Raw genomic sequence first — 25978 nt, forward strand, 5'->3', positions numbered from 1 at the left:
TCATATTAAGTCATCCTCAGGACACTAAAATGGGTAATGTTTTTTTCAACAAAAAAAAAACATTCAAGTAATTACAGAGATGAAACAAAATAATTTCAAGTACATAAAAAACAATATTAAAATAAATGTTCTTTACGTGTACAAAAACTAAAATAACAAAAAAAAAAAAAAAACAAAAACCACGACACAATTAAAATTACATTTAGGTACAATCTGTTCAAAAAAAATTTTTATTGAAAAAAAAATTTATCTTATATACATTACACCTCTTACCTAAGTTTAGGTTTCTTTAGTTATAATTAAAATAATTTATAATAGGACCGTAGAATTATTTTTAACATAGGTTGAATTGTAGGTGTTATTGTGGGCAAACTAGAATCAACAATAAGCCAAGAAACAAGTGTTTTTATTCTTCCGAGGGTTTATTTATTTAATTTTTATAATTCGATGTTACGTTGATAAGCTAAGGATTAATAGATAAGGAAGATATATGTACCTATACATTCAAAACCAAACACTTAATTTTTTAATACACTATGAGATCCAAATTTGGGACATACACTTTTTGACAAAAATAAAATTTTGTGTTTTAGTTTTATCTTTTTGGTAATAAATTAATTAAATTATAGTAACTTAAACTCAGATTATTGGTGTCTTGTTTTTTTGTGAATACTTCCTTTGCACTTTTTTATATTAACAATTTCCAGTAAAATTATTTTTTTGTAATTTGATTCTCTGCCAATGATCTGAGTGCTGTTAAAATCAAATTGGTGTTATTGATCGAAGGATTGTTTTGCTAGAGCAATCTTTCTAGATCCTGCGTAGTTCGTTGGTTTTACGCTTCTTTCGTCTTCGCTAAATCAGTCATCATAAATTTGCAAACATTCCTTTTTTTTATGCGTTTAATTTTTTAAACTATTGTATCTTTTAATTTGTTGAAGTTAGTTATAGCATATGTAACATAAAGTTGTATTAAAGTTTTGCGTAGAATTGGAAAATGCATATAAAAATATACCTTTTCATTTAAAAAAAGGTAACTTTGGTCTCTATTACTATTGTGACGCCTCCTGTATATGTAAAGTTATCTTCCTAATGTAGATCTGAGTTTATTTGGACACTTTTTTATGAAAGAATGTGTTCACTAATTATTAAGATCTTATTTGTACAGAGCGGTTCATAATTAGTGGGACAAACTAAGAAGGGTTGTAAAGGGCCTTAACATAAGCAAGTTTGCCGTCAAAGTCAGCCCTATACGAAAATCTCTCCATCCCCATTTTTGTCAATTCTCTGATATTAATATCGTTGTCTGATTCTAGATAGACAGGTTTTTTACATGATCTAAAGGTGACTTTATCAGATTATTTTCTTTTTAGTTCAATTTATCAAGGGATCAGTAGTTGTTCATTCATGCATGATGTGATATGAAAGACTTTTAAGTCTCATCGCTCTATTAACTTTGGGTATTTTATATTTATTTAATTATAAGAAGTTAAATAAAGAGTCTTATACTTTGTTTATGCGCTTGTGTCGCTCTTGTCGTTTACAAGTACTAGAGCCATGTTCTGCAAACGTTGTGATTAATGACAAATATTGCTGATCATTGATTGCTTGAATATATTTGAAAGAACCAAAAAAAATTAAAATACTTTAGAGCTATTTTAAGAGTGAAATAAATTATATTTTTTTAATAGTTACTTATTTGGCTTACATAAAATACGTTTAACATAATAAATTTTAACAAAATAATAATAATGTGTTTTTTTACGCGACCATCAATAATATTTTTTCTTCAATTCATTAAAAAACTCCTTAACAATTGCAAAATAACTATATTTAAATGGAAACTCATTAGTTTTAGTACCAACTTGAAATTATAAAATATTTAATTGAGATTTCAAATAAATATTTTAACAAAATTAGTTATATGTATTATAACTAGTTACATATTTTAGTAACGTAGTTAGTTATATTTCTTATCGTGAGCACGTTTTATCGAAGCACGTTTTAAAAAACAGTTTTTATTTGACAATAAGTACAAGCAGCAAGTATGGTACAACGAAGATTAAGGTATAAAGCCGTTACATGATACTATATAGACTTAAACTAGCAAATACAGCGAAAGATACTACAAAGCAACGTTCACATAATAGCAAGCAAATATATATATAGAGTGGTCAATATTGTGGCCATAACTCCTCCCTCCTAAGATTGAAACAACAGCATGTCATGTTTGTTTCAATAATCTCGGTGGCGTCTTCTTTTTGTTCTAGATCTTCTGGATCTTCTGGAACTGTTCTTTTCTTGAAGAATAACTCATATACTGCGAAGGCTATGCAGCACAGGATCAGTATGACACCAAGGGTTGTGGCAAAACTCCATGTAGCTGGATGGATTTGGTCATCTTCTTCTGGAAGGGTTTTGATAACTCTTGCCTGGTCTTGAAGTGCTTTTATTAAGAGCGGATCGATAGAGTCAAGCTGGATCGTTTCCATGGGTAATTGGAATTCATTGTTAGTAAAGGATATTTCTGGTAATTGGAAGGTTATATAATCCAGGATTGTTTCTTCATTCCAAAATTGGGATCCTAGGATTTCGATTCCACATTTGTATGGTATCTGGATCAAACTGGGTCTAGTTGCGAAGAAAATTCTTTTTGAGTCGCAGAGCATCTGGATTTTTACTTTTGAGGAAGTTGGGATTACCAATACAAACTCATTGGTAATTACTTGTATAATAGGAGTAGAAACATTGACTTTGAGGAGCTTGCAGGGTGAGTTCTCAGCTTTCTGTATCAGAGCTGTTGAGCAATCAGCTTTTGGTGGTCCTAAATTGTTCTGGCAAATGTATTGATCTTGGACGACAGGACAGGCTCAAGTATAACGTAAGGCAATTCCGGAACAATAATTGAATTATTTATAGGGATGGTGAACAAGTGGTAAATATTAAAATTTTCTTTTATTAATAAAGGAAAATGTATGGCAAATATAATCTTGTCTTTTGAGGAATTTACTTGTAATCCAGCAATTTGATAATAATAATTTAAATCTATAAACTTTTTCTCCACCATAAAGAGTAATTAAATTACATATAATCTGTTCTAATTGACTAGCTGAAATTACTGCACTATGAAGCGTATTGAGCTTTGCAAACATTATTGCGTCTTCTAGGTTGTCTAGAAATGTTATAAAACTTTGAAAAATTATTATAAATTGATTTATGGTATTTTGAAGTTTTAATAAAATCGAGAGATTATTAACAGTTTTATTCATATGTTTTTTAAATAAAGCAACATGTTTCTTCAAAGAGTTTTAATTTTTGCTTAGAATAGTGATAGTGCTATTGTAATTATTAATCAAGTCTTTTGTTAAAGATGTTTGCAAGTTAAGCTCCTTCTTATAAGAGTTTTAAGAAAGTTTAAGCTCATTTATTGCTTATTCATATCTTTCTTCATCGTCTGCATCTAAGGTACCAAAAAGCCATTTTGATAATTTTCCTAATATGTTAATTAAGCCACATTTAGCTCTATTGTGAGGTTTAATATCGTTAAGCTTAATTCTAACTTCGTTAATGAAATATTTAGCATGAGTAAGCAGGTCAATAGTGTTAATATGGTGCATAAGCAGAGAGTTAATTATGTTAGTTTCATTGCATGAAGCTTCTAAAATTCTAAAAGCATTTTCTATGTTTTCTAATTCTAATTGTAGAGGTTTTAACTCTATATAATGTATAAAGGTATGTTTGTTTTCTATAACTCTGGCATTTCCTAAGTGAAATGGGAGTAGGATATTAAATGGAGTTTCGATAGGATTTATTAAAAGGTTACGGTCATTCGCTATCGCTGCTGTCATCTATAGGATGATGGCGAGGCTCGTCAGGAGGTTCATTTTTCCTGGGGAGAAGAAAGTCTTTTTTGGAAAAGGTTTTAGGCTTTTGAATTAAAGCTTTATGAATGACTTTCTCTTTTTGTGTTATTATTTTGTTTCCTATATCTTGTTTTACATATTCAATTCTTTTACGGGGTTTGTCCTTGGTTCTTAAGGCTGTTTTGTCCGTTATATATATTTTCTTTCCAGGGTTTAATTCGGGTGGTATTTCGCGATTTTTATTTTGCTTTTAATTTAATCTAGTTTTTGTGTTGACTGACTGGTTATAAATTTGTTTATGAATTATTTTTAATCTTTCTTTTCGATCATTAACATATTTATTGATAATAAATATTAGATATATAATAGATATCTAAAGCATTTAAACGTCCGTTAATGGCATAAAGCATGAGTTGTTTTGTTGTCGCATTTGGGTGGTTTAACTGCAAGACTCGAATGGAATCAATAAGGGTCGAATGTAAACGAATCGAATGCCTGATGTGGTATAATGGATTTTGATATTATGAAGTTTACAAAAATTTATCATAAGGGATGTTTTAAACTCAGTACCATTGTCACAAGTGATTAGTTGGGGTATTCCATGATGACTAATAAATATCGATAGATTATCTAAAACAGTTATTGCATTATTGGTAGGCTCATTTTCATTCATTTTCATAGTTTTCAGTTAAGGTTAAATGATATCGGTTTTTATTTCCAAAATGAGTAGTTTTAAAAGCATGATATTTTTTATTAAAGCCGTGAGTTATTAAGATTTGATTTATATAGGTGTTAAAACAATTTTCTGTAAAAGGTATACTGAATCAAATACTTTAGTTAGTTGGTCTAACTCTTCTAATGTAACATTTTCGTTGGGAAGGTATTAATCTATGTCGTTAGAAATATCTATCATTTTCTATCATTCTTTTGCATGCTGTAGTTTGTTATTTAGATGAGATTGTCGTATTTGGGGTTTTATGTTGAAATTCTTTTTATAACGATTATTGCAAAAATTGGATTTTTCTTTTTTATTTAAATGTAAAAAATCATAATTTTCTTTTATTCATTCGGGAAAAAGATAACAATTAAAAGGTTTGTTTAAATTAACGGATATGTTTTCATCGGTATTGTTGTAAATGTCTACGCGGGCAAGGAATTCGTGTGCATTTACCGTTATCGTGAAACTTGACTCAGGTTCACGATATTTAAAATGTAATATAAGGTTTCGAGTTAGATTAATGAGTTGTTTATTAGTCAGGTCGATATTGAGATAAAATCGAGTTAATTCTTTTAATCCTAAAATTCCATCATAAAATTTATGAAAATCATACAAAATAAATGCAATTGGTTCATTTGTTTTAAATTCGTTAAATGCTGGTAAATCTGCTTTGAAGAGAATTTCTTTTTCTCCTACACCTGTTTTTAATTTTGAGGAAAATTGATAAATTCTGTCTGGGGAATATTTTTCAGCAATTGAGGGTCTTAAAATGAAAGGATAATATCCAGTATCAATTAGTAATTTCATAGGGGGATTTTTTATTTCTATATAAGGTAAACTATTATTAGTTGTTTGAGTGTTTATTTCATAGGTCCATTTTTGAGGATCTAAAATCGGGGTTGTATGAAAATTTTCATTTTTACAAGATGTTTTATTTTCTTCTAAATCGCAATTTTCAATTGGGTAATTATAACCTAGACAAGTAGCGTTTTCATGAGGGTAATCTGACTGATAATCTGATGGATCGTATTGGGGGCCATCGTATTCATGATTTTGGAAGTCATGGTAATTTGAGTTATCTATTTGGAAGATTTCTTGAGACCTAAAGTTTCTGTTAGAAGGATCTTTGGGTATCGTATAACTTGTACGAGTTGATATGGGCTCAGGTTTATTTTTTGGAACTTGGCCTGTTGGTTTAAACACGTTCTTGGATTTTCCGAATACTTGTTCGTTTGTTGGAAGTGGTCTGAGGTATGTATCTTGGTTAAATAGGTACAGGACCTCTAGGAAATGTTGAAGAAGAATTTTTTTGAAAATTTTAATTATTTTGAGGGTTATTTTGTCTATAGTATCGTTGTTGATTATAAGAATGGTTTTGTTGTTTATGTGAATTTGTAAACTGATTTGAATGATTATATTGATTTTGATTATGTTTATGTTGTGGTTGTTTTTGTGAGAATTGTTCTAAATAAGGCTTATATAAATTTTGTGTATATTGAAAGTTTTCTTCTTCTGTGATCATGGTCATAGCTGTTTCAATACAGTCAGGGTCTTTCAGTCTTATAATACTTTGCAAAGGGTTTGCTAAACCTCTAATGAAGCAAATGGTATCATATTGACGTAAATGTATTAATTTTGTAGCTGCATCCATTTCGCGGGATTCAAAGTTATTAATTTTTTGAGCTACGTTTCTTCTTATAACTTGTAATCCTTTAACAAATTCAAGCAGATGTTCATTTCGTATGGGCGAATCCACAAAAAGATCTTGTTCTAAGCATTCTAAATTTCTTTTATCGTTAAAGCAAGTAATTCTTAATGGATAACCAATCTGTTAATTCCATGCGACTACCTACTAAAATTTGAGCACGGTAAATGAGCTTCATTCTTATGGTCTTTAATAAATAATGTTTTAAGATAGGATCACTATCATTATTGTAAGTTTCAAAAAGAAAATCAGCTGCACTGATAAAGCTGTTTAAAGTGTTAATATCACTGTTGTATGGTAGAATGGTATCTACATACATTTTTAAAAGGTTGTAATTTACAGTGATGCTATTGTGCATTGTGCTAAAATTATTTATTATTGGTGTTGACTCTTCTTGAATAGTTTCTAAATTTAAAGTTTCAGCCAACCTAGCCGCTAATACATCCATAATATGTGGTTCACTCATCAATTTTAAAGTTTCGCGCCTGTTAAAACTGATTTGTGCTAGTTATTAGTTTGTACTTTTACCTGAATAAAAATATTTTTATACTTTTAACGGAATAAAAGTATCTTATACTAAAACTAATAAAAGACTAAATATATAAAATCTAATAATATTATTATTTTAATATTAGATCTTTCAAATCATAAATTGTCATACACTTTGTATTCAAGACAATTAAATAAATCAAACATATATTTTTCAAATTCAAAAATCATAAATTGTCATACAGTTTGTATTTTAGACAATTAAATAAATATTAACTTAAAACTACTTTCCACTTACTTAACCGGAGAAAGGGAAAGGATCTGAGAGGATTGGGCACTTACCCCTCGACGGAGAGATGTCAACCTTTTCCTACTCAAGATGAACCTCCATGTCAGCCACCTCTTCTCTGTGCCTTGATTGCCAAATGGTGTCTCGACTGTTCTTCCCGTGGTAGACCACTTCAGGGTTGATTCACAGCTTCGACGTTCGTTTGGAGCTGAAGAGTTGAAACTTACGATCCTATCCTACCCGACTGCGCCAGTTATGTTTCTTATCGTGCGAAGCACGTTTTAAAAAACAGTTTTTATTTGACAATAAGTACAAGCAGCAAGTATGGTACAACGAAGATTAAGGTATGGCCGTTACATGAAATTATATAGACTTAAACTAGCAAATACAGCGAAAGATAATACAAAGCAACATTAACAAAATAGTAAGCAAATATATATATAGAGTGGTCAATATTGTGGCCATAACTAGTTATTTCGGGTACTTTTTATCACAAGACAGAGAAAGAGAAGTGGATGAATATTTTTTAAATATACAAATAATTAGTCTCAAAATGTTTTAAATATGTAATGCTTTAAGTCAATAATTAACGGAACTAGTTCAGTCTAATATGATACAACATATCATCATTATGCAGATGTGAAAAATGATAAAGGGTCATTTATGGTTAAGGGTAAATAAAACTGTCATTTATATTCTACGGTAAAAAAAGAACAAAAAAATAGATTTTTCTAAATTCTGAATTTTCTTTTTGACAGATTAATTAAGTCTTAAGTATGCCTCCTTTTTAATGATATCTTTTATACAGTTTCACAGATCTCATCAGTAATCCTTGATTAGATAATAATCCTTGGGATAGATATATGAGCTAAACTCATCTGATGTTGATAGATTTTATAAAGAGTTGAGCCAATTAACACCTCTCACCATATGATGTCTTTACTATTTTATAATATTTTTATATATTATTTTATAGTATTTGTTGTATGTATTAATATTTTGTGCTTTACATTTAACTGAATGTACGATACTTTTATACTGGCTACGTTATATTTATTTTTCATTAAAACGCCTTTTTATTAATTATTCTTAAATTTTTTGTCAAAGTACTAATATGTATTACTTAGCGATATCGCCTAATTTTTTTATTAATTTATTCAATAATATATGAAATGCCATTGAAATACAAGAATTTAATTTTAATACTATTTTAAGTATAGAAAAATAATTAAATTCATTAAATATGCATTAAATACAGGGTGTCAATGAAATGGTGTAAAAAAATTCAGAGGGTGATAGTAGGTACTCCTAAAAATAGTAAAAAAAGTGTCTATAAGTATAGGGCGGAAAATGCATATTAAGAGAGTTAAAGGGCTCTGAAAGGGTGAATTCACACAATGTTTTTTTTTTTAATTATAGGCTTAATAGCGAGATAACATAAAAAAAAAATTCTCTGCCATAAATTTTGATCTTTAATCAAATATCGAAAAATTATTAAGAAAAGCAGAAAGGGTAGTTTTTGCCAGGGTAGGGAGTTGTTAAGTAAATAACTTTTTTTGAGGTTATTTTTTTCGCAACGTGGGTTTATTTATATCAAAAACTACATACTTTTTCCTGATGGTACATTACTTCCTAAAAAAAGTATGTAGTAGATCTATTAGCAAATTATGGCAATGGCACATCATCTAAAAGGTCTGGCAGATTGTTCTGGAGAAATGCCAAATAAAGTTCTCCATATTAAAAAAATATATCAAAACTTTACTTTTTTTGCAAGCTATCAAAATAATCTAAGGGATTGTTTACATAAACTAAGATAGCCTATACAACATTGAGAGAATTTGAACCCCGGACCTTTTGCATTAGAGTCGGATACAATAACTACAGCATATTACATTATTAAGAGAATTATATTAAAATTAATATGAATTTTAAGCGCTGAGAATTAAAAAAATTAAATTGAATATCGACTAAATGTTAGATTTACTCTATGCCTTACACTGAAAAAAATGTGTTTGAATAAATGATATAGATGCAAGAATTTTCCTTACAAAAAAAGTACAAATAGGAACGGTAATTTCTATAAATTATAAATAAAATGTCCTTAAAATTGTGATTTAATGTGTTGCAATTTGGTAACAAATTTAATACAATGTATCGAGAAATCTGATATATTAAAAGTACGAGATACTGTTATAAAATTAAATAATATTAAAAAGTTTGATGCCACATCTTATCAGAAGAAAGTTTACTATTTGTAAGATATTATCTTTCTTATTCGAGCTACTAGATAAATTCACTCTCATCATAATCATCAATGCATATAAAACTTACAAATTGCTTAAAATTCAACTATTTATTTATAAACTGGCGAAAAAATCAAACTGATAATAAGTACCTGCTATAAAACTTCCTAGATTCATTAACAGAATCACAATTCAGAGATTGTTTATTTGCTATAAAAAAATCCCTGAACTGTCATGTTAAAAAATATCATGATTTTCTGAAAGCTAATTGCACAAACCTACAGCTTGAGTTAATGAACCACAAAAATTTCATTGAAATAAAATGTACTAATATATACTATGTTAAAGAAAATCCCCTTTTATTATTAATCCTTATTATTAGAGCCACTAATTTGTTTCTTGGCAACTCATTTTCCTTGCCAGATCATTTTCCAGATTTCAGATTTGTGCCATTGATCAATTTCTCTTCAGTTGAATTAATCAATGATTATATGGTCTTAATCAAAAAATATTATAATTCTTATTTACTTACTTCGGCTTTTTGAATTAGAACTTTGAATAATACTTTTAGTCCCTACCTTTCACAATTTTATTAATATTAGTAACATAACTGAGGGTGCTGCTATATTGCTTAAGGTCTAAAATTGGAGATTCCTATTTAAACATCTTTTCTTACTTATCCCTAACAAAGTGTTATGCATGGGTCTTACAACATTTATACTACAATGCTGCACTTACTTACATTATTTTTGCTGACTGGTAAATCAATAATATTACAAGGCATACTGACGTCGAAATCTTCATCCTAGGACCAATATTTACCAAATTTTGAATTCTTTCAAGAATTCCATGTTCATATTTTCCAGACTTTCTCTATCAACCTCATTTTCCAAAATAAAAAGGGAAAGAAGATAAATTATGTTCAGCTGCTGCAAGTGTAAAGGCTGATAGACAATCATAAGAATAGGAAATTTAATAAGCAATACAAGTATTTGAATAAGGAATCCTAATCTAGTTATTATACTTTTTCTTCATTAATTTTTAAAAATTAATTTTTCGGTTTTTGTTAAAGTGGCCTTATAGTTTCTGTTTAATTTTTTTTGTTTGAATCTTTTAAATTTTATTCTTATAACCTTAATTTTTTCATTGAATTTCAGTAATAATAAAAATTAAGAAACATTACTGGTGTTTGTAACTTTCAGTTTCTTCTTATACAAATGCTGGAGATAGATAAGTATTTGTTATCATATATAAAAACGTTACTTAATATATTTTTTTTTGCATAAATATACCTCCGTAATAGTTTATAAATATTAATTCCAATAGAAAAGAAATCTCATCAGTCTTATTTAATCGCAACATCTAAAAAAAACTAGTAATTAAAAAAGTTTCCGATAAAAAATAATTTTTACATGTAAAATTTTTTTATTATAGGAGTTTTCAGATGTTGTGATTAAATAGTTCAAAATCGTAAAGACAATGTATACACATTTGATGATACGTGGTACGGTATGAGGCGCTACATTGCCCTATTGAAATGGAATAGGATCATGGAATGATCGGATATATGTATGGAATAATATGTACAAGTTTAAAACATATAAACAGAGAAATATTTAGTTTTTTCCGCTTGTTTGCTGTAGTAAAAAACTTATTTTAAATGTAACACATTGATTATTATAAGATTTTTAAATTGTTCAAAATTCTTCTAAAAAGTGCTTTCTTCCTGTCAAATAAAGCAAATAGTAAATAGTTCATGGATAGCATTATTTTGCAAGTGGAAAGTTGGTTTTAAGATAGGTGACAAATTTAAATTATGTGTTTTAATAAATACACTTTAAAATTAAACCCGCAGCCTGTTTCGTAAAAATTGTGGGAATTCAAATATACATTTTGTTAAGATATCCGCCACAAAGTTGTCAAACATAAAATATTAGTATTTTTGAAGGTTTTTCTATAAACAATTAATTAATTTTTAACAAGGACTAAGAGTAGACTTAATATTTGAAATCACTCTCAATCACTTTGACACATTTTCTGATGTCATTATAAAATATGCGACTCAGTATTGGACCAATTACCACTTGACGAGTTTATAATATTGTCAGATTTGCTTTCATATGCTCATAGGATTTCTTGCTACAATTTGTTAAAAAAGGGCGACGCAACATTGTAGTCAAAAATACAAAGCCATTTAGTGTTAGACTTACGTACTGGATTAAAAAGGTAAACTTGAATAACCTCGAAGAGTATATAACTAAAGTACGTTAGGCACGAGAGAAGAAAAAAAAGTTTTTAAATAACTAACTAATCATAAACTGTTGTTCTCTAACCAAACTTAAAACTTTTACATCCACCAAATTTAAAGTTTTCCTCTAATCTAAAACAAAACTTTATTGTTACAGATTTAATTTTACATTGCCGTGGGGTGCCAACTTTGCGGTATATGGTAGACGAAATGTGGCTCCCAGCATAACTCAGTATGATTTTGTGAAATTTGTCAAAGGAGGTAGAGTGGATCATCGCTTAAAGAAACGTGATGTTTCTAGCCACGGTAAGTTTTTTTCATTTTTATTTTACCTAAATGACCTTAAAAAAACACACATTAAAATAACCAACCTTTCTTTCATCGGTTCACCTCGAATGTAAAACATTGTCGTGCTCGCACAATCGGGTCTTGTAACAGCCATATCTGCTAACGGCTGCCAGTTTAGGGAAATTCCATTAGTTTTGTCCTAAAAGAACGATATACACGAGATAGCAACACGATTCCGTGTAATTCTCTGCTTAATGATAGGCTTTCGTGTCAACGAGTAGTCATATACAAATTAGTACCATGTGGGTATGGATATTTTTAGTCCAGTGAAAGTATTTGGAAATAAATAGATTTCTTTAGTTTTTTTTATTGGTACAAGTATTATTAGAGTTGGGGTCACGCTCTCCAATACTTAAAAACCTGTTTTTATAATATTCTTTTCTTTTTACTGTATTAATTTAAGATTGAGATTTGAGTGATTTGAGAATTGAGAATTGTGAGGAGTGTGTGTAAATAGGGCAAGACTAGGCTGGTTAAAAGATTTGTTATATTTTAATAAAAGAGAAGATTACCAGTGTTTTGCAGTATTTGATAAAAACTAGAGAAGATAACGTGAAGATGGTAAACTGATTGATGTTAGCATTACGAAAGTTTTAAGGAATTATTATTAGGAAATGGATAAATTAAGTCAGAAAAATAATAAATAAGAGAAGTATAATAAAAAATATCACAGCAAAAAATTTGGTAATTGATTTTTTTTTAATAGAATTCATAAAAAAGGAAAAACAATTATATCTCACAGAAAACCAACAATAGATGTAATAATATGAACAATAATTGTATTTAAATACTATAACTAAGTTACATAATAAGGCTTGTAAAATAAACGTTTAATTTTTTCAACCAACTGGCATATTTAGTATTTACCACGAGTTCGTCTAACCTTATTTGTCAGATTTAACAATAATTTTTGTTATGAATTTTTTAAGAGATCTTAATTTTCTCTTTAATTTGCATGTAACTATACTATATATATTGGATATATGAAGGTGGACGATAGAGGATAGATTGTTGTAAAAATTTTACAATATAGTAAGTTCTATTTCTACAAGATTGAAAGTTCCCAAGAACACCGTCTTACGAATCACTAAAACATACAGAATATTAAGTCATACGATTCCAGAAAAAAGGAAAACATGGATTGACTCTGGAAGACCCGAAGCTACTACCGCCCAGGTGAATAAGCGAATTTTAAATATTGCTCATAATGACCCATTTTTTTATTCATACAAAATTTTGCAAATACTAAATAAAAGTAAGCCTTCAAATATCTATGTCTTCAAGGACAGTTCGTAGAAGACTATGTTCTAGTGGCCTTAAGGGCTACATGCCTGCAAAAAAAACCCTAACTGCGGAAGAAGGACGTAAAGCTACGCCTACAATTTTCACTAGATCACCTTAACTGGATAGCGCAATATGGAAGAAGGTACTATTCAGCGACGAATCCAAATATAATCTTTTTTCTACTGATGGAATAGTACATATTTAGCGACCAAAGGGCCAAAGATTAAGTAGGAAGTATATTCGATCAACAAGTAAGCATAAAGGTGGTAACGTTTATTGCGGTACGTAAGGTGTGAGGGTGCGTTTCTTGGTATGGTACAAAGCCTCATCATTGGGTGGTAGGAAAAATGGACCGGTTCATGTATCGAGATATTTTGCGGGATATAATGGAGCCTACACATATCAATCAATGCCAGTTAATTTTGTATTTTAAGAGGAAAAAGGTCCTAAGCACACTTTAAAGTTTGTAAAGTCATGGTTGGAGCAAGAATAAATTACAATATTAAAGTGGCTAGCCCAAAGTCTGGATTTAAATCCGATTGAGAATTTATGGGAACTTCTGGATCGTAAAAATCGTGAAAACGGTCAAAAATGCTTACAAAAATATGAGTTATTTTAAAAACTTCTTAAAGGCTGGACCAGTATGGACAGGGCAATAATAGAAAAGTTAATTAAATGAATGCCAAGGAGAATGCAAGTAGTTAATGCAAGACACTAAATATTAGTTCATATAATATTTAAGATCAGAAATTTGAGTTTTGTATATTTTATAAGAAATAAAAGATATACATTAAATTAATTAAAACATTACTGTTTTTGATTTTTGATTCCAAAGCTTATCTAGTTTAGTTACTAATATTTTAAAATTAACGAAAACCAATATGACCAAAAGAAATATTTCAAATTCTTAAAAGTTCCAACCATAATGGCCAACAGTGTATATTTTGTTAGTGATAAACAGGCAAGTACTAATTACTGACTTTTAGAAATAGTAAGAAACAGATTCTAATATTCATTAACAGATTTTATAGATAAGTTGGTGGTTAGGTTTGGGTCTTGTCATTCTCATCTTTACAGTAAAATTATTATTCATAATTTGGAAGAGAAGTCAATACCAGGTTATGCTCTTCAGAATTTTTCTTCTATAAAAATTAATATTTCATTTGTTACCTTCGAATTCGCTACGGTAATTAATGAATACACCTGAGCATTTACTTTACTTGCCATTACCTTACAATAGTTTGTTTTCAACATACTTTCTCGTTATTAGAAGCAACTGTTTCTGCAAGTAGATTTCAAAGAAAAACTTTAGTTACTTCTAAGTATAGGCTTCAAACAGAAATTCAAAAATCTCATCCATTATTCTCTAAGAGACCAACATACAAAACTGACGAAAAACAAAGAAAAACAGAAAGTCACGGTCTCACAACATTTAATAAAACGGGCTACACGTGTTTTGCTCTAGTTAGAGCATCATCAGTCCTAAAATAAAAATACTAATTAAACAAAACTAAAAACTTACATAAAACAATAAAAAACCTTTAGAAGCCATCCACACACTTCACAGTACATAAATAAACAATAATTTTAAGGTTATAATTGTACAAAGCAAAAAATAAAAAATTAAAAAGTGGAACGCAACAACAGAGACTCAACGATAATCGAACCCGGTACAACAAGGTTATAAGGTTTTTGGATTTGAAAATGCTAGTCAAGCTAAACTCATCCGCCACTACCAAAAGAACCTTTTTGTATGGAAGAATCTTCAACAATGTTTACTTTTCGGTTTGACCCTAAAATTCATCAATATGAGGTGTAAAACAAGAACGAATTCATCAAAAACTGCCGTGAACGTCGCCAGAACAACTTGGTCGAAGGAAAAAGTGAAGTGCCCTTATAGAACTTTAAACAAGGTGAACTCTTTACTAAAATACCTCTATTTCACGTTAAACTCATTTTTAAATCACTTGGAATTTAGTACTTTAGACTGTTTATTCAGAGATAAATTAGAGGTTAGTTCTAGAAAAAGTTTTAATAAATTAAACAATAAGTTAAACCGTCTTAAAGCCACCCTTAGGTCTAATAACTTTAGGGAATATCAAATAAAATTAGGCCATTGTCATTTTCAGTTCCATAAAAGATTTTTAAATCTGTCTGATGTTATTTTTACCTCTGACGAAGAAAGTATACTAAACCTTAACCTTAAGTTTAATCTTTATAATAAGGTGGACTTACAAACACGAGAGACTTTAGCTGTGGAGGCTGAGAGTGTTTTGCAGATGACTGATACAAGAAATAAGAATATCTTACGCGCTAAAATAATAAACTTTTTAAATTCTAGATGTGGCTCGAACAGCTTAAACAATAACATCAATAAAAAGCACCTAATTTCGCTAAAAAATAAAATAAAGAATAACGATTTGATATTGTCAAAAGCAGACAAGGGTAATTGCTTAGTCATTCTAAACAAGACTGACTATATTCAAAAGATATTGGATTTTCTGGACTCGGGGGATTTCATTACAGTTAATAGAGACCCCACCAATTCCTATTTTACGAAAGTTAAGTAAACATTGGACAGATGTAGCTTAACTCTCGATTTCTTTAACACTAAAAAAGAAAAACTATATCCTATGAATCCTAGAACTCCGATCCTTTATGGTCTCCCCAAAATCCATAAGACCAATTTTCCCATAAGACCAGTGGTTTCCTTTGTTAACTCCCCATGCTATAATCTTTCCTCTTGGTTGAATAACGTTCTCAGGGAGGTGACCAACTTTAAAAGTATTTATTCGACTAAGAATTCTGTTGATCTAACCAACAGTCTGAAAAATCTTATTATCCCTCATGGATCTAAATTTATTTCCTTAGATGTAAAAAATCTTTTTCCCAGCATCCCTCCCAAAGATTTTTTAAAGTTAGTGAGAACTATTAAAAACATCCTATTGAAAACATCTCTTAGTCGTATAGTCATTGAGGGTCTTTTAGACTTACTCGATATAGTGATCAACCAAAATTTGTTCCAGTTTGTCAATAAAATTTTCAGGCAGGTCTCGTCTCAGGTTTGGCTATGGGTTATTGTCTTTCCCCTCTGCTAAGCGAGATTTTCATGAGTCATCTAGAAGGAGAAATAGTTGAGGGTAGGTTTAGAGATTGCCTCACGATATATAAGAGGTATGTGGATGATATTTTTATAATCTGGAATGGCAGCGAGGAAGACCTATTAAATTTTCTTAGTTTCGTAAATTCCTTACACCCTAACATTTCATTCACAATCGAAGAAGAAAAAGATGGTTGTTTGTATTTACTTGACCTTCTAGTTAAGAAATGCAACAATAAACTTATTTTTGAAATATATCGTAAGCCCACTACTACCGATAATGTAATTCAGTACTTCAAATTCTCCCTACTCATATAAATTTGCCTCCTTTAATTTATTTTTCTATAGATTGTTTAATATCCCCTTGTCAAAAGAAGCTTTTGCTAAAGAATTGAATATTATAAAACATATTGCTCTCAACAACGGATTTTCTTTTTATTTAATAGACAAAATTTATTACAAATTTTCAAATAAATATAAATTGACCTACAATATTGTTCATAATAACGACTCAATAAGTTCCCTTAGATCCTTGACCTTTTTTGGTTCTATCTCCGTAAATTTAGTAAGATTCTTTAAATCCCTAAATGTAAAAATCGCGTTTAAGACATAGTCAATAATTTAAAGAACCAATTGGTCAGTAGAGTGGACAAGGCAGACATCCTTTTTAAATCGGGAGTTTACTCTTTAAAATGTGACGATTGCAACGCAGTATACATTGGCCAGTCTGGAAGAAAAATCTCTACACGCATTAAAGAACACGTAGCGCTTTTTGAAAAATTTAAAAATACCAATGTCAGTGATACCAAATCAGCGTTTGCGAACCATTTGCTAGCCTCTACTCATAATTTTTCTCTGGGGGTGGGAGCTGAAATGCTTCATGAATGCCCTAAAGGTAAGAAGCTTGAACTTCTTGAGAAAATGGAAATTACAAAAGCTACAAAGAGTCCTGTTCTCGTGTGTGTGAATGACGTGTTTACTTTTGAACCTAATTTAATTTTTAACAATTTAATTTAGCTAAGTATCGTTTAACATTTTCCTAATGGTCATTTTCTTCAATTTACATTGGCTAACGTGTTAAGTTGTTTTAGCATTAGGTCCGTATAGCCGATAGGTTTTACACTTATACTTATAACCTTGCTGTACCGGGTTCGATTCTCGTTGAGTCTATGTTATTGCGTTCCACTTTTTAATTTTTTATTTTTTGCTTTGTACAATTATAACCTTAAAATTATTGTTTATTTATGTACTGTGAAATGTGTGGATGGCTTCTAAAGGTTTTTTATTGTTTTATGTAAGTTTTTAGTTTTGTTTAAGTAGTATTTTTATTTTAGGCCTGATGATGCTCTAACTAGAGCAAAACACGTGAAGCCCGTTTTATTACATGTTGTGAGACCGTGACTTTGTGTTTTTCTTTGGTTTTCGTCAATTTTTAAACAGAAAGTTACTCCATAACTTTTGGAATTTTGATTTATTCGCTTTTGAAACATATTTAATTATCTTACACATGAGTTTTAATTGCGAATATTCAGTCCTTGGGAGTTAATTTCTAGGTAGCGAGTTAATTTGCAGGTGTCTAGGTCCCTAAAAAATAGAAACCATTTAATTGAGAAAAAACAGTATTAACGACTTCAAAACTATGTCTCCTTGAGTCAGATGTGGGTATTGCCCACTGAATAATGAAACCTTAGCGTTTGGCGTGTGATGTCCCGCATTTGGTACATTCAATTTTATAATATATGGGGATAGATACACTCATATTATTTAAAAATTATTATTAATTAATTAATTTAAAGAAAAACATAAGCAATATTACAGATACATTTAAAAATCTATATTTGAGCTTTGCTCTAATAGTTACCTACTATAAGTATAGTATTAATAGACTCCCTATTGCCCTAGACCTGCGTCAAAATTTAGGATATGTATTTTTGTTTAATAAAACAAAGAATTACTAAGGAAAATTTTATTATGAAAAAACCGAATTATTCCTCACGGTTCATAATTATGATGTCTTTAAAAATAAAAACAAAAAATATCCTTTGGTACTTTAGGTGTATTTTCTAATTGGTCTTTGCTTTTTTTAAATGATAATTACGTTTAGTGTTTTAGTTTTTTAAAAGCGACGTGCTTTTAAGAGTTATTTTTAAAATGTTTTCTTTCTTGTGATTAGCACATCTATTAAAATTTTAGACATATTTTTGTTTAATACAATATAGTAAAAGTAAGTGAAGATCTTTTATTATATATTTCTAGAATTATGCCTTCAAATTTACTTAATAACTAATTAAGGATAAATAAATCATAGATATAACATGGATATCTCGAGGGTCATCCATGATTCAGCTTTAATGTTATGTAGCAGCAACAACCACCTAAATATGTAATTAATGGCAATGCGTCTTTAATCTTCTAAAATTGATTGATCATTTATTACCTTAAATTGGGTAATACACTTTTAGTTTGGATCTGGTAGTTATCAGGTAATTCATAGATTTTAGTGATAGGGATAAAACTGCGAGACTTGAAGGGTTAATATAGATTGAATTCTTTGATTGAAAGCTTTACATAGAAATGTGATAATGATCCCTTGTCACTTGCCTGTATTTTCTAAATCAATCTTTAAGTTTGAAATTTTCCTAAGAGAACATATTTTATATATAGTACTAGGTAATTTCAAGCAACCCATGCAGAGTATAACTTAAAGCAGTTCGGATATATTGGATTAAAGTCTCTGAAAACTGCTGGGTCTTCAAGAATGGAGCCAAATTAAAAAGAAAAAGTATCTAAAAATCTAACTTTTTGTCACTGATTTCTTTATAATAGATTTTTAAATTATGTTATTGATGTTGCTTTTGATATTAAGTTTTTCCTGTCATGTGATTGTAATGTTTACAAAACCACAATATTTTGAAAGTGTGGTTTACGACTATCAAAATTTCTTAAGGCCTCGAATACAAAAGAATTAAAGATCTTTAATAAAAGCATGATATTTTGCCGCTATACAAAACAAGTAAATAATACTGTTAGGCTTAATGAATAGCTAAACTTTAAAATCTTATCATATTCCATATTTTTATGTATTTTTTTAGTTGCAGCAAAAGGTTGCGCATTTTTTTCTGGAGTGTCAAAATCAGTAAAATAACAGATTAGTTCAGATTTAGAATTTTGCTAATTGGCCAAATTCTATCAATTTATATTGATAAAATTTGACCTGTGAAAGTGAACTGTTAGTAGAAAAAGATAAAATAATAGCCTTGCAATCTTAACGGGGTGAGAATAAATAATACTAAGTTGATCTGTCTGAAAATTGGCTCATTACTTTTCCTTTAATCCCATTATTGTCACTTATTGCAAAAAAAAACAGATGTCCAATTTCCTCTAAATTTTCAATTAGGATTTTAGTAAAATGATAGATTATTTGGGAATTAATTTTTGAGATAGGGGCTATGTAAGCAAACTTTTTAAAGCTAGAACAGACACTTAAAATCATTAAGGTCATTGCTGAGGAAGCTAAAAAGATATTACTATTTTCTGCTGTACTAGCAATATTGCCTCCATTATAGTCCATAAAGGAGCAATATGAATTTCATTAAAAAGCAGTGTCAGAAATTTTTCATGATCCTTTAACAATCAAACACATTATTAGCCTAAGTTAAAAACATTTTCATCTTTATGAGAATTGGTCATAACTTTATAACAAATACTCATTATAGTTTCAGTATAAGATAAAGTAAGTGAATCATAGGCATGTAGGCATATGAACTAACAGTAGATTAAACTACTTGAACATCTATATTCTACCTTTGCAGTTGTAAGGAATGCTAATTGTTCACAAACAAAATCTAAAGCATAAACTATGTTTTAGAATATTTAAGCATTTGATGATTTGACAGAATCAGGAATATCATTACTAATAAAATCACAACTGGGGCTGTCATTATCGGTGCCATTTTCTTCTTAGGATAGTATAGGGTATTTCTTCTTAAGATAGGGTATATCAGTATAATCTAAGTTCTTTCAAGGTTTTTGATAAATTTAATGCATCAATATTTTTCAACTTTTTATCTTTACATGATCCTATTTTTACATTTGATAACTTAAAATAATACTTGGTGCCCACTGCTCAGTCGTCTTTAATCTGGGATTTTAATAAACTTATTGTAAAAACCTTACCCCTGTTTGTGTCTTGCTTTGCTGTATGTTTTATACTACTACCTTTAGAAAAGTTAAATTCACATACTTTCGTATTGTTTGTTGGCTGTCTCGGATTATAGTTTTTATAAGAAATAAAATAGTGCTTTGTATGTCAGTGTAATTTTTGTTTATAATAATTCGCTAAGCGCTTTCGGCCTGTTAGACTATCGTCACCCATCATCTGCTTTATCATGAGTACATAGAAAAACACACCACATAAAGAGGAACTGGTAAATCAGTTTTCCATTGCTTTAAACCTTTTTACCTCAGTCCATGTGTTGTGCGTTCATCTTTACATGGTATGTTTTTCTATGTGCTCTTTAACAAAGCAACTCTGAAGATGGCCTAACACACCGAAACCGCCTAGAGGATTATAATAACTAAAAATTACACTGACATTCAAAACGTTATCTTATTTCGTCTCTATGGTGTACAACCTATTTTTCAAGTCAAGTTATAGTTTTTAGCCATTTTAGTCATAAACTTGGGCCCTTTGGACAACCAAAAACGTGAACTTTGGGCTAATGTTTATAATTTCTCCTACACGTTTAAGGCATAATTAAATGATCAATTGACTTACCCTAAGGATAATTGCTCTATATTATATGAGTATTGCCGTTCGAAGAATTACAATAACTACTTGTAGTTGCAATTTTTTCTTAGCTCGGTCATCACAAATAATTTAAAGCAAATTCCCTTAGTACGTTCCGCTTCCCTGCTCCCCACTCAAGCCCATATTCAGTCACCGCCACAACCGGTCTTCATTGCAATTTGCTGAAAATTCTGGATCAACCTATCCGGGTGGGATACTGGGGTGGGTTTGTAATTCTTCGAACGGCAATACTCATATAATATAGATCAATTATCCTTAAGATAAGTCAATTGATCATTTAATTATATGTATTTCGTATTGCCGTTCTCGATTTACAATAACTACTTGTAGATGTTCAAAGATTAGGATCTAGAATTTTCTCCAAAAATATATTTGTAACAAAATACAGTATTTGTACAAAATATTTGTGACAAAATATAAATATAATGTAATGAATTTTCTATATTAAAGGAACACAATAAACTATAAACACATAAGTACCTAAATCTATTATTAAGAATGCATTATACCTAAGATTCCTTTAGCAAATGCTGCAGGATGTTCTGACAGGGGTCTATTGTAAAATCTCGCAAACGTGTTAGATTTTTGTGTCCAACCCGCTCTAGATCTTATAACCTCAATAGAAACTCCTGCCCTATAGGCTGCCGAAGTGGCTGCATGACGAGTACTGTAACCCGAAAATTGAGTGGTATTAATGCCACTAGCTGCAAGAGTAAGCTTAATCCATTTGCTTAATCTCTGTGCTGACACTGGATGAAAGGGTTTATTCACTGTTAGAATTAAGAAATCAGTGTCTGGGGAACGAAGATCCCTGGTTACCAGTATATATTGATCAATGACTGAGGCCAAGCAGAGAGAAGCATTTTTCTTTAAAATATGGGATTATCAATATTAGTTGAAAATTTTTATAAGATGAAGTTTTAAGTCTATCTGACATTCTTATTTCTAATCGATCTGGAAATCAAATGATATTTTGTAAACGTATACATGCCAAAGTTTAAAGCCCATGGCCTGTAATTAATGCTAATAATGTGGCCAGCTTCATTGTTAATTGAAACCTAGAAATGTCAGACAAAGGATATAAACTGGATAGATGTAAAAGAAATGAAAAAAAGCCTTTTAAAAAACGTTTTATAATATTTTTCTTTGATGTTTCTATTGAAAAAAGTAGGACTATAGCCGTATGTTGCGAGTTAATAGTAGAGTAGGATGCGCTACTTTAAAATTGAGTGTTTAGAAAGTCCAAAATCAAATTTAATGAATATTGAAAAGGATTATGTTTTCTTGTGCTGCAAAAATCTCACCATTTTCTTAAGTATGCAGTATACTGCTTTAAAGTAGATGTGTTGATTGAATATTTAATAGCCTGAAGTCCTATTGCTGGGACACCTCGTCTGTGAAAAGCCTTCCGGATAAAAATTTCAACCTCCAGGGAAAGGATCTGCCAAAGTGGATGACAGTCTCTGAAAGGTGAAGAAAGTAAACTTTGATCTGGTGTGAAAATTAAAGGTTTTGTTACAAGAAGTTTACGAAAGGTAGAGTACCATGGCTGGGTATTCCAGCGAGGAACTACTACTATTCCCTGGGCTCCTTCAGCAATGATCTTTTGTAAGCATTTTAATACAAGGCTAAATGGTGGAAAGGCATAGAAAAATTGACCTTCCCACGAAACAGTAAAATCGTCTACAGTGATAGAACTAGGATCTGGTTTCCATGAGATATATCTAGTACACTTTGCATTTAATTGTGATGCAAATAGGTCAATAGTAGGTTTACCAAAATACTGACATCTTTTGAAAAGCATGATTCGATAATTCATATTCTGTATCGATCGAGATTCTTTATCTGCATGGACATTATCTTTGGTATTAACATATGAGGCAACTAGGAAAATATTTCTAGTTTCACACGACAGCCAAATTTGTCTTGTGATATAATTAAGATTTTTAAACCTTACACTACCCATACGATTTATACAGGCTATGGCTGTCCATTATCTACTCTAAGTAGAATGGAACAATTTGATAATTCCGAAGCAAACGAACGAAGTGCATTAAATGGTGCTAGCAATTCCAAATTATTAATATGTTTTACTCTGTCACATGTGTGCCAAAAACCATGTGTAACTTTACTTAGACAATGAGCACCCCAACCCGTTAGAGAAGCATCTGTAAAAATCTCAAGGGCAAACACTGTATTTGTCACTATATGTGTACCATAATTATGAGTTAAAGTTTGATGCCACCATTGTAATTCAGATTTTATACAGTCTGAAAGTAATAAAGCAGACTGATAATTATGTCTATTAGAGCGTAATGCTAAATACTTTTCACGCTCTAAAATTTTTAAATGAACCCAACCATATTTAACAGCAGGACAAGCTGCTACAAATTGACCTATAAGTTAAGCCAGAGTTAAAATAGAGCATTTGTCCTTCATTAACAGTTTTAAAATTTGTGCCTGAATAAGAGTTGCCTTCTCAATGGGTAAAAGTACCTTAAATGATATGGAGTTATATGCAAAGCCCAGAAATGTACATGTCTGAGAAGGAACTAAATTACTTTTCTTGGCATTAAGTAAAAAACCTAAGGATTCCAGAAGATCTTTTGTAGCTTGGCAGTCTCAAAAGTTTTACTAATAATGAGAATGTCATCTAGTTAAATAATACATACAATGCCATTAGACCTTAAGAATTTTACTACAGGCTTCATGATCTTTGTAAATACAAATGGCGCTGTGCAAAGACTAAATGGCAAACAGTTAAATTGATAATATGAACCTTTAAAATCAAAGGACAAATATTTTCTAAATCTTTTGTTCACTGAAATCAAAAAATATGTATCTTTAATGTCAAGTTATGTAAATAAACAATTTGGATATAATAATTTAAAGACTGTCCTATAATCCTCTAGTTTAAAATAAGGAGGTCGTAGAAAACGATTCAAAGCTTTGAGATTTAATATAAATCTATAGGAACCCTCGGGTTTTGGAACCAAGAAAATTGATGAAAAAAACTGACTAGATCTTGGATAAATCTTGGACACTGCTCCTATCTGTAACAATTAAGTAATCGCATCTTCCAATTTAGATACCTCTGTTAATGTAAAACTTGATTTTGGTAAATAAGTTTGCACTGGTTTCTTTTTAAATGGAATCTTATATCGAGAAACCCAAGATAGAACAGTATGATCATTAGTGATGAGAGCCCATTTTTCTAAATATTTAGAAATACGTATTTCTTATTCACCTGCCTAGTTAATAACTGATCTGGTTCTTCTCTTAACATGGAGGATATGCTCTCCTGGAATAGTGGGACCCGCTCCCCTCCTCCTTTTTGAAACGAGTCCGGCGCTGTAAGCGCCGATAGTTTAAAGATGTTGATATGCCTGAAGGACCGGCTTTAGGTTGATTGGTTTTTTGTACAACCGGAGACTTGGAAGTAGTATATTGTGGAATCCTAGCTTTCTTCCTAATACTGGAACCTAAACGTTGTGCTTCATTAGAGCTTTTTAATTGGTCCGGAAAAGATTTTCCAAACAAAAATTCGTCTATCGGGCAATCATCCAAAATTTTCTTTACCCCAATGTCCAAAAAAGGAACAATACCATGACGTCGATGTAAAGACAGGGCGTGGAAAACATCCGAAAATATTTTAACAGGATCATTTTTTTTTCTAATTCTTTCCTTGCCTCTTTGGTTTTCTTGGCTAATCCATATTGTTGGTCAAGCGGAATCGCTATCGCGCTTAGACCAGCCGCCAACTGAGATTGTAACTTTCTTAGGAAATTATCCTGTTTTAATGCGTTTGCATCCAGGCAAGATTTTATTTCCGGATTAATTATAGGTAGTTGAAGTGCTGGGCAGTTAGCAATACATGGATAAGAATCTATGGTTGCATTACGATTTTCTTTATCAATTCCTTTAGTAAGAAAACCTGAGAGAAGAGCAGCTATATCAGAATTATTCTCAGGTCCTTTAGTAACTGATGATTGGTTGCTTAATAACGCTAAAATATCTTGCGCACCTTCATTAGTCAAACCAACTGCGGAAGTCGGTGTCACCAAATTTATTACGGCGCATCCGAATCCGAGTCCGGCCCTGGTTCCTTATTTGAAAAACTTTCGGACGAACCTGCAATAAAGCAGAAAAATATAAAACCATCTTCGAACATCTGTGTGCATCTGTCGTAAATATTTACGCGATAAGAAAATTCCGACCGCCGCGCCCCGACATTGAGTTCATATAAAAAAAAGGTGGACGGGAAATGCGACCGACCCTTCGTCGCATCGAGACAAGTAAAAATTAATTTTAATACAGCATTCATGTGTATACTGTAAAAAAAAATTGTATGACATTTTATTAACTAGACTTCATTTGAAAGTTCTAAATAATAGAAAATTACAGGAATTTATATGAATCCTATGGTAAATATACAGTTTAAGCATATCACATATTATGTGAACACTACTGTAAGTCACGCGGTCATTTGTCTGTTTTTCTTAAGAAATATAAGGGAACCTAAGAGAAATAATAATTAAATAGAATAGTAATATTTTACTTACTTGAGCTGTCCAATAATTTAAGTATCTTCTTTAGCTTCCTTTTCTTTTGTTTAATCGACACTTGTTTTGAAATTTTTCCCATTTTTCACAATTAAATGTTAAGATCAAAAATCTACGCGTCAACACCGAGCGTATGATAAAATTGTAGTAAAGACTGGTTGTGGCGGTGACTGAATATGGGCTAGAGTGGGGAGCAGGGAAGTGGAACGTACTAAGGAAATTTGCTTTAAATTATTCGTGATAACTGCTCGAAATGCACGGAAAGAGACATGGTTAGCTACTAATAATATCTTATCAGGTGTGATGTAAAGCTATCGAT

The 25978-nt window shown here is 30.5% G+C and overlaps 1 protein-coding gene and 1 long non-coding RNA gene across 8 annotated transcripts in view; one reads left to right on the forward strand and one right to left on the reverse strand.

Moving 5' to 3' along the window:
- Positions 1–25978, forward strand: part of LOC126738818 (teneurin-a) — a 1182227-nt gene that overhangs the window by 918198 nt on the left and 238051 nt on the right. For all 7 annotated transcript variants that reach the window (XM_050444260.1, XM_050444261.1, XM_050444262.1 and 4 more), the window contains one exon: positions 11713–11861. In XM_050444260.1, the coding sequence (XP_050300217.1) occupies positions 11713–11861 (149 nt within the window). The remainder of the gene's footprint in view (positions 1–11712; positions 11862–25978) is intronic.
- Positions 17744–25978, reverse strand: part of LOC126738824 (uncharacterized) — a 48690-nt gene continuing 40455 nt past the window's right edge. Inside the window, exon 4 of the long non-coding RNA XR_007661451.1 lies at positions 17744–17871. This is a non-coding gene — a long non-coding RNA (uncharacterized LOC126738824). The remainder of the gene's footprint in view (positions 17872–25978) is intronic.

This window comes from Anthonomus grandis, chromosome 7 (assembly GCF_022605725.1).
Source record: "Anthonomus grandis grandis chromosome 7, icAntGran1.3, whole genome shotgun sequence".
Classification (NCBI taxonomy): Eukaryota; Metazoa; Arthropoda; class Insecta; order Coleoptera; family Curculionidae; genus Anthonomus; species Anthonomus grandis.